The sequence below is a fragment of the Halichoerus grypus genome, chromosome 3 (genome assembly GCF_964656455.1).
Source record: "Halichoerus grypus chromosome 3, mHalGry1.hap1.1, whole genome shotgun sequence".
In the NCBI taxonomy this organism is placed as follows: Eukaryota; Metazoa; Chordata; class Mammalia; order Carnivora; family Phocidae; genus Halichoerus; species Halichoerus grypus.
Genome location: NC_135714.1, coordinates 176,017,704 through 176,031,983, shown reverse-complemented (window position 1 = coordinate 176,031,983; position 14,280 = coordinate 176,017,704). Strand labels below are relative to the sequence as shown.

General features: G+C 42.4%; 1 protein-coding gene across 15 annotated transcripts in view; it reads left to right on the top strand.

Annotated features, from left to right (window-relative positions):
- The window catches only part of UNC5D (unc-5 netrin receptor D), a 532,476-nt gene that overhangs the window by 449,907 nt on the left and 68,289 nt on the right, over window positions 1-14,280 (top strand). For 4 of the 15 annotated variants that reach the window (XM_078069620.1, XM_036081563.2, XM_078069618.1 and 1 more), the window contains one exon: window positions 11,986-12,132. In XM_078069620.1, coding sequence (XP_077925746.1) covers window positions 11,986-12,132 — 147 coding nt within the window. Of the gene's footprint in view, window positions 1-11,220; window positions 11,236-11,985; window positions 12,265-14,280 lie in introns of all 15 variants that reach the window. The other 11 variants (XM_036081562.2, XM_036081561.2, XM_036081558.2 and 8 more) reach the window with 5 other exon arrangements.

Here is a 14,280-nt window from a genome sequence, read left to right as displayed (position 1 = left end):
GCTCATGAAAGCACTTATTGTAAATGAGATAATTTAATCAATTACGTTTCCTAATGTACTAAACCGAATGTTTCATTTTCTGCCTCTGCACATCTTAAATTATCTTCAGGTGCTTTATGAGATTTAATCATAGTTAATAGAAACTTCATTACCATCAAATGTGCTTTCAATAAATGTTGTGTAACAATGTCAGGAGGTGCAGTAAAATATAGTAGGTTCTGAATGGCAAACACGCACCCCCAGATTCAGACAGAAAAAAGGCTGCCTTCAGACAATGGGGCTCCTTGGAGGCTTGGGGCCGTGGCTTTCTGAAAGGCCATAGGTTCCTGAGGAGTGGCTCGCTCAGCATGTTCACCTTAGCAATGAGGATTTCGCTTTCCCCTAAAAAATAACCCAGAACCACACACACATGCACACATGCACACACACACAGCCTTCTCTCCATCTCCTTTCCACGTAGTTGTTTTGCACCTAGCACCAATGCCTGCTCAGCACAAATCCCATTAGCATGTCCAGAGTCGGCCACCTCCAGGACCTTCATCTCAACTTTTCCAAAAGTCAATTTCTCCTTCTCTGCCCCTATTCTTCAGTCCTGCATCCCATCTTCTCTAGTTCAGTCAAAACCACACCATCAACTCACTTGTCCGTGGGTGTATCTTGGGCAGTCTCTGAGACCCCTCTTTTTCCTCTCTTGTCTCCTGCTCTGCTCGTTACTCAATAGAAAATTACAGTCTGACTCTTCTACCACCCGAACAGATCTTGAGTTCATCAACATCTCTCCATTTTCACTCTACCCATATCCATCCCTCCATTCACTCAACAGCTGTCTATTGAGTGCTTACCACATGCTAGGCAGGGGTGGTGGGGAAGCAGCACTGGGCTGAACAGGTGCAGTTTCTGCTTCCACAAAGCTTACCGTTTTAGCGAATGGAGATGGAGGGATGCAAACAAACCAGAAAACCTATAGTGTTGATGTCATGAAGAGAAATAAAGCAGGGTAAGGGGCTCAGGTGGGGTCGAAGGGAGTAGTTGCTTTTTTTGTATAAGGTGTTCAGAGCAGGTCTCTGTATTAAAATTACATTTAAGAAGAGACCTGAAAAACAAAGAAACATTCTGGATGTCTGGGAGAGAGTGTTCCAGACAGACGGAATACCAGATGAAAAGGCGGTGAAGTGGGGACTTTGCTTTGAGTGTCTGTGGAAGAGCAAGGAGGCCAGGATACCTGCAGCAGAGTGGCAAAGGGAAGAGTCCTGATAGCTAAGATCAGAGAAGGTGGGATGAGAGGGGAAACTGCCAGACATATCATTCAATGACTTTGACCAAAGGGAAGCCATTGAGCGTTAGTCATAGTGACATGACCTAATATTTTCAAGGATAAACTCTGCCTGCTGGATTGAGTGTCCACATATAGGGGATCAAAGCAGAAGCAAGACCTGTTACAGTGATCTGCTGTAACAATGATCTGTTACAGTAATCTAGGCTGTTCCAGTACGGAGGCTCTTACAGTACCAAGGTTCAAGATGACTGTGACTCGGCATGGATAGACAACATTAGAAATTGTAAAATTGGGTCATATTTGGGTATCTTTGGAAGGCAGAGAGGATTTGCTGATGGGTTGGATATCGAGTGTGAGAGAAAGAAAGGTGTCAGGCATGATTTCAAAAGTCTGGCCATGCAGCTAACAGATGGAGTTGCCATTACTGATAATGGAGAAAATGTGGTCTAGCAAATCCAGAGGGAGAATCAAGAGTTCAGTGTTACTAGTGCTAACTTTGAGATACCTCTTAAACATCTAAATAGAGAGGTTGAGCAGGCAGTTGAATATATGAGTCTCGAGGTCAGAGGAGAGTCTTGGCTGGTGACATAAATCTGGGGCTTGTCAGTGTCCAGATGATATTTAAAGCCATTAGGTTGAAAGAGATCCCGGGTAATGAGTATGCGTGGAGACAGAGAAGGAAGTGGAGGACTGAGCCCTACAGGGCATCAACATTTAGATGTAGAAGAGGTCAAAAGTCACTGCAGAAAAGACAGAAAAGTAATAGCAGGCAGAGTAAGAGAAAAACCAAAAGAAAAGAACATGCTGTCCCAGAAGAAAAGTTTAAAAAGTTCAGGCCATCTTCATTCCCAACCAGGATTGCTACAGTGGCCTCCCTGGATCCAGTTTTGCCCTTCATCAATTTTTCTGAGCTTTCTGAAACATAAATTCTGGTCGTACCACCTCCGTGTTTAAAGCTCTTCAATTGCTCACCATTTGTTCTAAGATCTAGTCCAAGGTACTAAACAGGTATATGATCTGGTCTCAGCTTCCTTTTCTTAATCAGCCTAATCATTAGGTAAGTTCCTTCCTACGTGCTTGCCACTTCCTATATTCTTCAGCCAAATAAAGCTTCTGGGTTTTCTGAATACCCTCTGCCCATTTTCGCATGTACATTCTGTTACTTCTGCCCAAAAACTCGTTCCCGCCACGTAAGCCTTAACTTGTTAAGCTCATTCTTCCTTCAGATCCTCTGCAAGACCTTCACCCACCAAGCCTGCATTAGTTACTCCTGTATTTTAGCCAGTATCAAACTATCTCCCTAATTCTATACTATATTTTCATTGCCCTAATGCTGGTCTGGATTCCTCTTCTCAGACATTATCCTATCTACCTATAGGCAGGGATTGACTCTTATTTACTCTTAACACCTGTAGCCATTACCACTGGCCTAGTATGTATTAGATGTTCAAAAAACACTTGAGTTAATGCCTTACATCCTTTTGTTAACTCCTCATGAGGCCTTTTGTTGTTAAGGTGAAAATAACTGCTTCTAAAAATTTTAATCATTTATGTAGTAGCTATTTATTATACAGTTGTTCTATATAGTCTTGTCCCAGTGAAATGTGAGGGAAAAAATAAGAAATGTTTCTTCCCCACAACTTACAACATAGAAGATGATAAATGACTTGAGAAAAGGGGCAGGAACAATCTTGAATAATCATTTATTCTCTACCAGATACAAAGTTAAAGCCCAAAATGTACGCTTTCCAGAATCATTTCCATCAAAGAATGGCCCAAATGTGTCCTTAAAGTCTAAAAACAAGGTGTACTCTTCTCACTAACACCCATCCCATTCTATATCTTTTCCAAAAACACACTGCCTTCATCCATATTGGAATCATATGAAGCCTGGGAATCACCATCCTCTGTGATCTTCACAGGGTTAAGGAATGCCTCAGAAGATATGGGGCCCACACTACATTCGGACATTCTTTTAGTCTATGAAGACTTGGATAGTGCCTTGAGCCCATAGAACTGTCTGGGACTTTGGGACCTACCTTCACATTCTCAACAGACTTTTAGGTTCTTCTAAGCTAACTGGCCTCAATGCTGATCTTCTAGCCATGCTTTAAAGCACTTTTTTTTTTTTTGTATTTTGCCCATCATTTTTCTTCACCTCCTGCTGATTATTTTCAATTACATAAACACTGCACTTTCTGCAAATTGCATGACTTGCTTTGTCCTTCAGGGTCATCCCTACTGTGAATCAATCCAATATGTCTTTATAGGCAACATTTGTAATTTTCTTACCACTTCCAGTATCCTTATTATCCAATTTTTATCCTATAATAAGTCTGTGCCTTTTCTTACTACTGTTTTCAATGATATTGTTGACTCTGCCCTTAATGAATGTGATGGGAGTTTGTTCATTATATACCTCAGAACTAAGCACAGAGGAGTAGTTGATAGACCAATATGTTCTTCAACAAGAGAATAACCCAGGTAACTTGTTAGAATATGAATTCATAGGCCCTATCTCTCCACTTGTCAGTATTTTCAAAGTTTATAGAGTTTGTGCCTTCAGTCTTTAGGAGAGGAAATTAAATAAATTGAAGTCATTTTTCTCAAGGGCTGGAGTTCAAATCTTATTCTTTTTTGACTCTATCCCTACTCTAACTTGGTCTTCGTATCCGACGGGGGGAAAAAGCACAGTTCTTTTGCAGCCAAAGGTAGTTACCAGATAAAAGAGAGGACCCCTCGTTAAATTTGAATTTCAGATAAATAAATTTTTTAGCATAAGCATTATTCCAGATATTGCATGGAAAATACACTAAAATTATTCATTGTTGATCTAAAATTCAAGTTTAACTGTGTCATATTTTTATTTGCTAAATCCGGCAACTTTGCTTAAAAGGAGGACTATAACATACATGAATGTTCACTATCAAGAAATATTTAAAAAATAGATTACCTTTACTGCCAATCTTGGAAGAATGGCTAAAATTGAAACAGATATTGGAGGGAAGAGCCCCTCAGTAGGAGCAAAAAATCTGAACCAAAAAAAAAGTCTCCTGGAGTACAAGGTCTACTTGAAAAAATGAGTAATCAGACTTGGCCAGAGTAGGGTCCATATGAATAAGAAGTGGGTGAAAGCTTTTGAAAAATGGGATGGTGCAGAGCATAAAGTGTCTTGAGCCATAATATAAGTCCCTGTTGGAGTGGACTCAATTCATATTAGAGGGTCATTGAAAGGTGTTGGAGTGGCAGTACCAGGACCGTGTTTGGGAAGACGAATCCACGTGTAAAATGTCTCTGAGTGACCAAGACTGTGTACAAGGTACGACGAGACTGAACACCATGGGTGTCAAGTGGGGTATCTCCTGTTGAAATTGAGATGCAAGAGGCATTGGAGATGTAACAAGTAAGGCATGTGAGTGGTTTGGAGAAGGACTCAATGGGGACAGAATGAAAGATGACTCTTCAGTCTCACTCATGGTATCACATTACCTGAGAAAGGGAATTCAAGAGAAGAAAATATTTGAAGAGGTGCGAATGATGAATCTAGAAGTCAGATGACGGATTTGAGATGTTAGCACAACACACAAGTGGTTTTGTCCATTGAGCAGGAAGAAGATATGGGATGAGGTCTGCAGACAGGAGATGAGGCAGGAGATCTCCAATGGAGAGTGTTAGACATCAAGGAAATAGCACTGTTTGTGATGATTATCCAATGGGATTGGCATGGAGAAAGGAAAGGGGCTGAGAAGGGAGCTTTAAAGTCTGTTTATAGAACTTTGAGAATGAAGAGTGGTTACTAAGTAAGAAGAAGGTAGAGGAATCGAGTTTAAGGAACATTTTTTATCTCTCTAGAAGGAGGACTGGCTTGGCTTGTCTGCCGCCTCAGAGCAGTGGGAAAGAGTAAGACAGAGAACATTACTGTTGAGGCAGTGGTAGTAAGCAGCCTTCAAGAAGGAACAGTGATTTGGCGGAAAGACAGACCTTAAAGGGTAAGAGAACAATCAAATATTGAAATACTGGACTAATTAAATAATCATACTGCCTGGCAACAGGCTAGGCAAATGTAAAAAGAAATGAAGTGCATCTACGGGTTCTGGTAGGAAAGACCTGCAAGATACTGTATGTGGAACAACAAAAAGCAAAGTACAGGAAAGGAAATATAATGTGGAGCCTTTAGGGTAGAAAAGGATAAATGAAGGACGTTCACATTTTTTCCCCCGAAAGTTCTCAAAGATACTATCAAGACTATTTCTGGAGTAGTTGGAAGATGCATTTTCTCCTTGCATACTGTCCATTTTTATACTTCCTAAAACATATTCTCCCCTTATACAGGTATTTTATTTATTCCCTTAACAGGGACAGCAGTTAACTGGTTGGGGAAACCATGTATTAAGAAAACATATATTAAGAAATGTTGAATGTTAAACAAAAGTGCTCTTAAGTTCTTTTAAACAAACAGGTAAGAATCTATGGGTGTAGAGAAGACCGCATTGTTGAGAAGTTTATCTGAGAGGAAGTTGGGGGAAAGATTTGGGGAGAGGTGATCTAAGAAGACTAGACTGTGTGTGCAGGCAGAGGGCAAGGCTCAGGTGCAGAGGAAAAGTTTGAAGATGCAAGACCAAAAGGGAATAATGAATGAGTCCGGGTCCCGGTGGAGGCAGGAGAGGGCGGAATTAGAGCCGGCCTGACACAGAAGAGGAACAGCTCCTCAGGGAACAGAGAAAAGGGAAGGAAATGTGTGTGAAAGAGCAGAGGAATTTTAGAGTTTGGGGGAGTGCGCTCACATGGGACAGCCTCCATTTCTTCAGCTAGAAAGAAGGGCAGGTGAGCAGGAGGGCGCTTCTTGAACTAGAATGGTGCCAAGCACATAGGAAGTGCATTTAAGAATTGACTCTGTGGTCATTCATTACAAAAGTAAAACAACAATCACCACAATATCAATAATGAGGTTTTTGAGGGGAGATCAGAAAAGCCGAGGTGCTGATTGGTGAAGGGGTTGTAAGACTCCAAGCAGTGCAAATATAATCGGAATGGCTCACCGTGGTTGGCCGTGGCTGGCCATTTAAAGCTATTTTCTGACGTGTTATTAAAAAATGTTGCTTCTCGGGCGCCTGGGTGGCTCAGTCGGTTAAGCGACTGCCTTCGGCTCAGGTCATGATCCTGGAGTCCCGGGATCGAGTCCCGCATCGGGCTCCCTGCTCGGTGGGGAGTCTGCTTCTCCCTCTGACCCTCCTCCCTCTCGTGCTCTCTGTCTCTCATTCTCTCTCTCGCAAATAAATAAAATCTTTAAAAAAAAAAAAATGTTGCTTCTCAATGACAGCAAGGAGAAACCACTCTAACAGAAACTTCTGTTGTATCTTATTCCAGCATCTAATTAAATACCCTGGTACATGACTCTGTATCCATAGCACTCACTGGCTGTGCAGGGGTCAGGGGCAGGTCCTGAGACGGCCGGGAGCTGCCCTTCTTGGGGAGTGAGCCCACCAACAGCTTCTTCCATCTTCCATCTGTGAATTCTGATGATGTTTGTTCCTTGGTAATTCACCGTTTCTAGTATATGCCAAGTCAAGTTGTTGGTTTTTCTCCTGAAATGGCAGCAATGGCCGTTCTACCATATTTAATGGGAGATAGAGTATTCTGTGTTTTGAAGGGCATTTGCTGTGCTCCTTTATTAATTTTGTGTAGCTATCTAATTCTATAAAACATTTTAATCTGATACATAGTTAAGCTCATAACATGAGAATTGAGTTAAATTCCCATTAATTAGTGGCAATAATCAATCTTTCACATGGGAGTCATGTGAAGAAAGGCAAACCTAGTAAACAGCCCTTGTATTTCATCCTTTGGGGACTACATTGGTTCCTCTAAATGACTAGGTATGATAGCAATTCCTAAAGACATGGAACTTGCTGATGCCTCATCCTTGCAGTAGGAAGTTCACAGGGGCTTTGAAAGGCCACTTACTCCTTCTCACCAGCTTTGACCAAAAATAAATAAATAAAACACCTGCAGACAATTGTCAAGTCATGCTGCCTTTTTTTTTTCCAGACTTTTTGAAAGGAAATTTCAGTCTCCCTCAGAACTACACCACACTTTTAAACAACCCTCATTGTAGAAAAGGTCATTTTAATATCTAACCAGAGTCCCAATTGCTATAATAAAAGGCTATGTCCTCCTGTTCAGTCCTTGTTAGAGACGGCGAAGCACTGGTTACTCGCGTCATCATAAAGGAAGGGTCATTGAGTGCCTACTGTGGGCCTCTTCTCCTCTTGTGACAACCCTCTGTGCCTTAAAGATCACCTCCAGTCACTTTATAGCTCTCCCTTCTCCAGGCCAAATGAACCCATAAACATGGCCTCTCCAGGGTCCTAATTTCCAGCTCTCTATTAATCTTTGCAGCCTTTCTCTGCAGATATTCCATACTCCTTCCAGCAATGAACATACTCCTCAGTAGTTCCTGACTAATTTGGAATACAAGAGATTTCTTAGTCAGTTCTCAGTTTTGTTGTGTTTCCTCTAAGGTGTAGATTTTTACACAACAATTTTTTTTATTAGTTTCAAAGGTAGAATTAGTGATTCATCAGTTGCATATAACACTCAGTGCTCATTCCATCAAGTGCCCACCTTAATGCCCATCACCCAATTATCCCTTCCCCCACCCACCACCCCTCCAGCAACCCTCAGTTTGTTTCCTAGAGTTAAACGTCTCTTATGGTTTGCCTCCCTCTCTATTTTCATCTTATTTTATTTTTCCTTCCCTTCCCCTATGCAACCATTTTTTTGCACCACATGTTGGGTCCTTCCATGCTTTGCCTAAAGCTTTTGTGACTCTTGGATCAAGGAAAATGGGGGTGAAGACACAGGAAAGACATCAATAACACATTGATACCTAAAGCTTCATTCGTGAAACAAAGTCAGAGAACAGTATCCTGTGCGCACAGAAAACGGAATAGCATTGTCAGTCACGGGGTGTCAGTGCTTCTGTTCAAAATCATTTTGAGCAAACAGACCAGTAACACGTGTATATGTGAGCAAGCAGACAGGGGTAAACATATATATATGTGTTAAATGTAAAGGGAGTCCCTGCGGCAGGAGTTCTGTAATCAACCTCAGACTGTGATTTCTTTAATGCTTCTCTTCCCACAGTTGGAGACCAGGCGAACAATCAATGAATAGTTGCAGTGATTTGCAAATTTCTGTGGGAAATTGTGGAGATATTACTGCTTTTGAAGTGTTTAAAGCAGTCAGGGAGAATGCATTGGCATTCAGATAATTAAACAGTAAGAAGGATGATCCAAAATGAGTTGTCGGAACCCTGAAGTGATGTTGGAGTTTAGAAGAACATGGTTGGCAGGGTTGGCTGGATCGGCCAGGCCAAGGTTACTTTCTTGGAGGAGGTGGACCTTGAGCTGTCATTTGACGGATGAGTGGTACCTAGATGCCCAGTGGGGTGGGGCGATATTTTACAATGACCTTCCATTCACTAGCAGGCATCCATCTGGCAGGTAAATTACAGTTGAGTTTGGGGTGTAGGGTAATGCAGCAAAGGAGAGCATGAGCACTGACATGGGCCATGGAGAAAGCAGCCAGCGCCTGGGTAGTGCCGGCGCCTGGTGGTCATGTGGTTGGAAAGACTCCACTGGGAAGGAGCAGTGGTGGCTTCCAATATTTGGATAAGAGTTGAGTGTGTGCCTATGTGCACACGTGCATGCATGCGCCCCTCTTCCTCCCTTGTCCCATGAAGTCGTAGTGGAAAATGTGGAACTGAAACTCAGATTCTTCTGGAACCAGTCCTGAACACACAAGAAAAGCGAATGGATTATGTTTGTAAGCACACAGCAGTCCTTATAGGGGAAACCACTCTCCTTTCCTGGAGGACAGATTAGAAAAGAGTGAGGCAGAGGAAAAAGAATAAGACGAAGTAAAAGCAGGTAGAGAGAAGAGAAGAGAAAGAAGAAAGAAGCGCTGTGGCCCAACTTTGGAAGGGTTTGAGCTGTGGGTAAGGATATCTGATTACATCTCTCCATACACACATGTGGCTTTGGGTAACTTGTGTCTGCCTCTGTCAGAATCTCATCACTACTGCTGGACAAGAAACAAGAATATGTTAATTCATCCGTGCATCCTCATTTCCACAGCATGGTTGGCCCTTAGCAAATGTTTGTTGAATAAATGAAATTATTAGCTTCTGAAGTTTTTAATTCCCAAGACAGATTGTTCTTGTAAACTAAATACCACGTTGCTTATCTTCCTGTAGGAGTCGATTGACTTTGGCTTTTAGATTAGACTGTCCCACCAAGTGGAAGGGTAAGCTTTATAAGGACACGGTGCCCTCCATATGATCTCTGTCCCTTCTCCCCCGACCCCCATCCCCAAAGTCCCCATACTTATTTTTAATTCTGTAATTCAGTTTTTCATTCCCTTGACTTAAGTCAAATAGATTCTGCAAATATTCTTGGGAAACGCATTGAACCATATCAAACATTTAAATCTCAATCTAAAGGCATAGGTCCTTTCCTAAAAACAGGGTTTGTGTCTGAGAAGGAGAATTCTGCTTGTCTGGGTAGCATAAAGAACAAGATAGGAATACAGAGGAACAAACACAACTTGTTCCTGCTACTTGGTTTCGTCTCGGGATGTTCACGTCTAGGGATGTCCATTTCCAGCCAAAGTCTTTTGCCCTGGTCATCCTCCTGGCTTCTGCTCCTGCCTGTTTTAGCACCTGGGACCTAAAAGGATTATGTTTGTAAGCACACAGCAGTCCTTATAGGGTCATTGTCTCTACTTTGCCAACTCAGCAACTGCATTCAGTACACTGCCAGGCTGTTTCTCTGTCTGTGCTCGGATGCTGAGCAGGTGTGTTTTCCCCAGATACGCCTTTTAAGCTGATAGTGTCATCAGTCAGTACTGCCTGAGGAACCGGTGGCAAGCAGGGGGAAGGCTAATTGGTTTCAAGCCAAAATTCTCTCACTACTCCTGGTTCCCTGCTGTGTTCTGCGTCCTCTCTCTGCTCTGAGTACAATTACGTCCTCCAAGGAGCTTAATTGAGTGGAAGGAGGGTGGGAGCCTAAGCGGGAGCATAGCTGCCCTTCCCTTTCTGTGTGTGACACAGGCAGACACTGGAACCTTGGGATCGGCTCCAGTTACCATGTGCCTGGTTCTGGGTGGTCAGAGCAGACCACCACCCAGAAGCCTCCATCCCTTTCCCTCTCCCACTGGGACCGCCATGACATTGGAACTAAAACCCGAGTCACACCCTGTTTCTCAACACCTCCTGGGCTATTGTGGTTACTGACAGTGTCTGATAATCCTCTAACCTTTCAGATACCGTTCTTTCGTTCTTTCGGATGGTTACACTCCCTTGCAAATTATTTGTATGTGTTTGCTGCCCCTATTGCTGAACTAGTTCTGCTTGATTTCCTCGTTCACTCTTTAACTTGGTAGCGCCTCATTTTACAGCCCACTAACTTTGTCGAAAATAAATTCCTTTTACCTGTGTGGTTAGTAGCACTCAGTTGATAACATAAGTACCATATTAGGCTGCAGTGAATGCATAGTAAGCACCATGCAATTACAAGGTGAATATACGATAGCTCTATTTTAGCCTCTAAACCCAATACAGGGTAACAGAGTAATTACTTTGGGACCTATTAAGTGTACTCACCCCATAATCTGTAGGGAGATGAATTACATAGTTAGCACTTGCCACCTTCTACTTCCACATACTTTCCAAGATGAAGCCTCTCTTAGGGTTGTGTGGTTGGATAAATCTCATTCTGAACAGCAGTAGCCATGTTGAATGTCTTCAGGAATGAACCACACCCAAAGGACAACTAGCAAACGAGTTGGAAAACAGCTACAACCGATCTTGGGGGTTGGGGAGACACCCACATTCTCAATTCAAACTAACGCTTTTATTTTTGCTTTGCCTATGCATTCAATAGGATGGAGTAGGAGAGGTATGGGAGAAACAGCATGTGCCCTTTTAGAGACCAGTCCTCCTCCACAAAAACATATTAAGTCTAGCATTTAATGGTGCTAGAAAACATTGACCATGGACATCGGAGCCCCTAGGACCAAGACCTCCATATCTCACAACAGAAACTCTCTCATAATAATTGTAAATACCCTAACCTGATGTTGTCGATGTTCTCTTAAACTGAATGATTTGTGCCAAAGCTAAAAAATTTCTATTTGTGAGCTCTGGTCTTCTCTCTCTCGACTCCTAGACTGTGTATGAGCTTCTCACCCCAGCCCACTCTCTGTGAATGCATGTGCCCATCATATAGAAGCAGAGCAGTTTGCCCATGTTTTGTCATTGTATGTGGATCTCATGTCCCCCCTCAAAAATAAGATGCCAAAAAATACTTTGCAGGTAAATATGACTTCCTAAACCAAGTTAATTAAGGAGTTGTCTGTTTTTCCTTGAAAAATACTACATTCTTTGCAAAATTGATTCTCTTTAAGATTTTATGATGTGGTAAACTACCTTAATGCAGTCAAGATATTTGACTGGCGTCCCTCTGATTTATACAGGGTATTTGAGAAACATGATTATGTGTGAAAGTAGAACTTATGGCTAGCTGCAGTTGTTATTTTCTCTGAGTGGTAGCTCCAAAAAATCCAATAGCATTTCATTTGGTATCCCAGGGTGGCTCTTCGGCTCTGTACCCATGTTGGCCATTTAGGATTTCTCTTGTGTCTTTCAGGCATTGAGAACGCCAGCGACATTGCTCTGTACTCGGGCTTGGGCGCTGCCGTGGTGGCTGTTGCAGTCCTGGTCATTGGTGTCACCCTTTATAGACGGAGCCAGAGTGACTATGGCGTGGACGTCATTGACTCTTCTGCATTGACAGGTGGCTTCCAGACCTTCAACTTCAAAACGGTCCGTCAAGGTCAGCGGCGTAGGTCCCCCCAACACCTCGTCCTCAGGACCATAGAGACTACGCTCACACAGGACCCCCAGTGCTCTCCAGCCCTGTGTGAAGGTAGCTCTTGGCACTGGGAGCCGCTGCCTAATTGTCTAAACATGTTAGGAAACCAGGCTCAGTGGGTTAGTCTGCCTCAGTCCTTGGCTACGAGGAGGATGAATGGATCTCAGCTTACCATTAGCAACATTCTCAATGGGGCACTTCCATCCTTGATATGTAGTAAACTTAGCAAGTTATTTTGTCTCAGATTATCCAACTTTCTATTTTAACAAGACTGCTCTGAGGATATTTCATTAACTAAAATACTGATTATTCAAACCTGAGCACCAACTACTTTACCATAACCTCCCGTGCATATGAATTATACTATTTATTAGGTAGAGTTATTTGTGTTACTTCTATTTTGTAGTAGTGAAAAGGACTTCAGAGAATCTGTGATGGGTCAGGTAGCCAGCAGGAGGAGAAAAAAATGAAGCTCCCAGCTTAAATGACTCTCACCTGTTGCCCGGTCAAGGCAATCTTTTGTTGGAGAGAGAAGGAAATCGATCATGTCAAGCTATAGCAATGCTCATTTTCAAAATAGAGTCATTTAATTCTCTTATGTGAACCAAATCTGTTTCTGATTGCAAGATGGAGATGAGCTATACATGGGTTTTGGTTTAGAAAAAAAATGAAACTATCTCCCTTCAGAGGGTGAAGTTTTCCACCTTGACCCTTCCTGTCAATATTGTCACCTTTATTTCTATTTATTGTGCATCACTAGCGCCTGTAGCCCTCGACAAGAAGAAGTCTCACTACATGGCAGTGATTGAGTAGCAACCTGGTTCTGAAGTGGAACCCGAACATGCTAGAAACTGGGAGATGGCCGGCAGAGACAAAAGTGCTTTCCTGCCTGCCGCTCACTTCTGGGCACCAGAGTTTCAGGTCTGAGCCTGCTTCTCAGAAAGGGACACATGCCCTTGACTTGGGTACATAGCTTAGTAGGTATGATTTAATTAGAAATAAATCGAATGAAGAACTGATTTTTATACTATATAAGAAACTGGAAATCTTTCCATCAAATACAAGATCTCAGGGTCTCAGACCATAACATTTTAAAATAGAATACAGTCATTTGAGAGACAGAGGCTTTGAAGTCAGATAGATGGAATCCAAAATTGCTAAATGACCTAGTTAATCTATTATGCTCTGGGTCTCAATTTTTATAGCTATAAAATGGGGATCCTCCTAGCCACCTCAGAGGGTCCTCATGAAGATGACGTGACCTGGAATAACAAGGATCATAAGCCCTTGGCATAAGGAGGGTGCTCAACAAATGTACTGAAGAGGAGTCTAACCGCTGGTGGTTTCCTCTGACTTTGGCACAGGAGGCCAGTGTGTTCCCTGAAGCAGCAGGTAGCAGGTGAGGGGGTGGTTCCCTCGCCTCAGCATTTGGAGAGTGCGGACTTGCATAAGCTGAACCCCATCTCCTTAGTGTGGGCCTCCTTAGAGCTTACGGTGTATTGTGAATCTCTAAAAGAATAGATAGCCTTTCCAAACTTACTTTACCATTTTATTTTTATTTTTAACCAAGAATATCCCAAAGCTAGTGATTAAAGCAAAAACCTTTTATTAAGATTCTACTTTACCCTATATTCACTGCAATGATAAACCTCCCGTTGACCTTCATATGATTTTCACCTCCATTGTCTTGAGACATCCCTTCTTGAGCAAAGAGAGTGGAAGGTGAATGGTGATGAGACTTTTAAACAGAATGCCATACTTCGAATTGAGCAGAAGTTTTAAAAGGATTTCCAGAGGGAACTGTAAAGTAATCAGCCAACTTTCTTCAACCGTGGACTCTTGTCATACGTACATACTTTTATAATCAGGCATTTTCTCCTTAAGTTAGACTTCAGTGTAACTCTAGGAAATCTTTTTGCTGCTTGGCTTCACATAAGCTAGGAGGGTCTTTCAAAAAGTGGCCAAAAATTAAGCTCCAGAAGGTGAGGGCTTGAGATAAAATAGCCATGAGACTCAGGGATGTGATTTTTCAGGTCTTGGTGGAAGGGTCTGTTCCAAATTCTTTTCAGA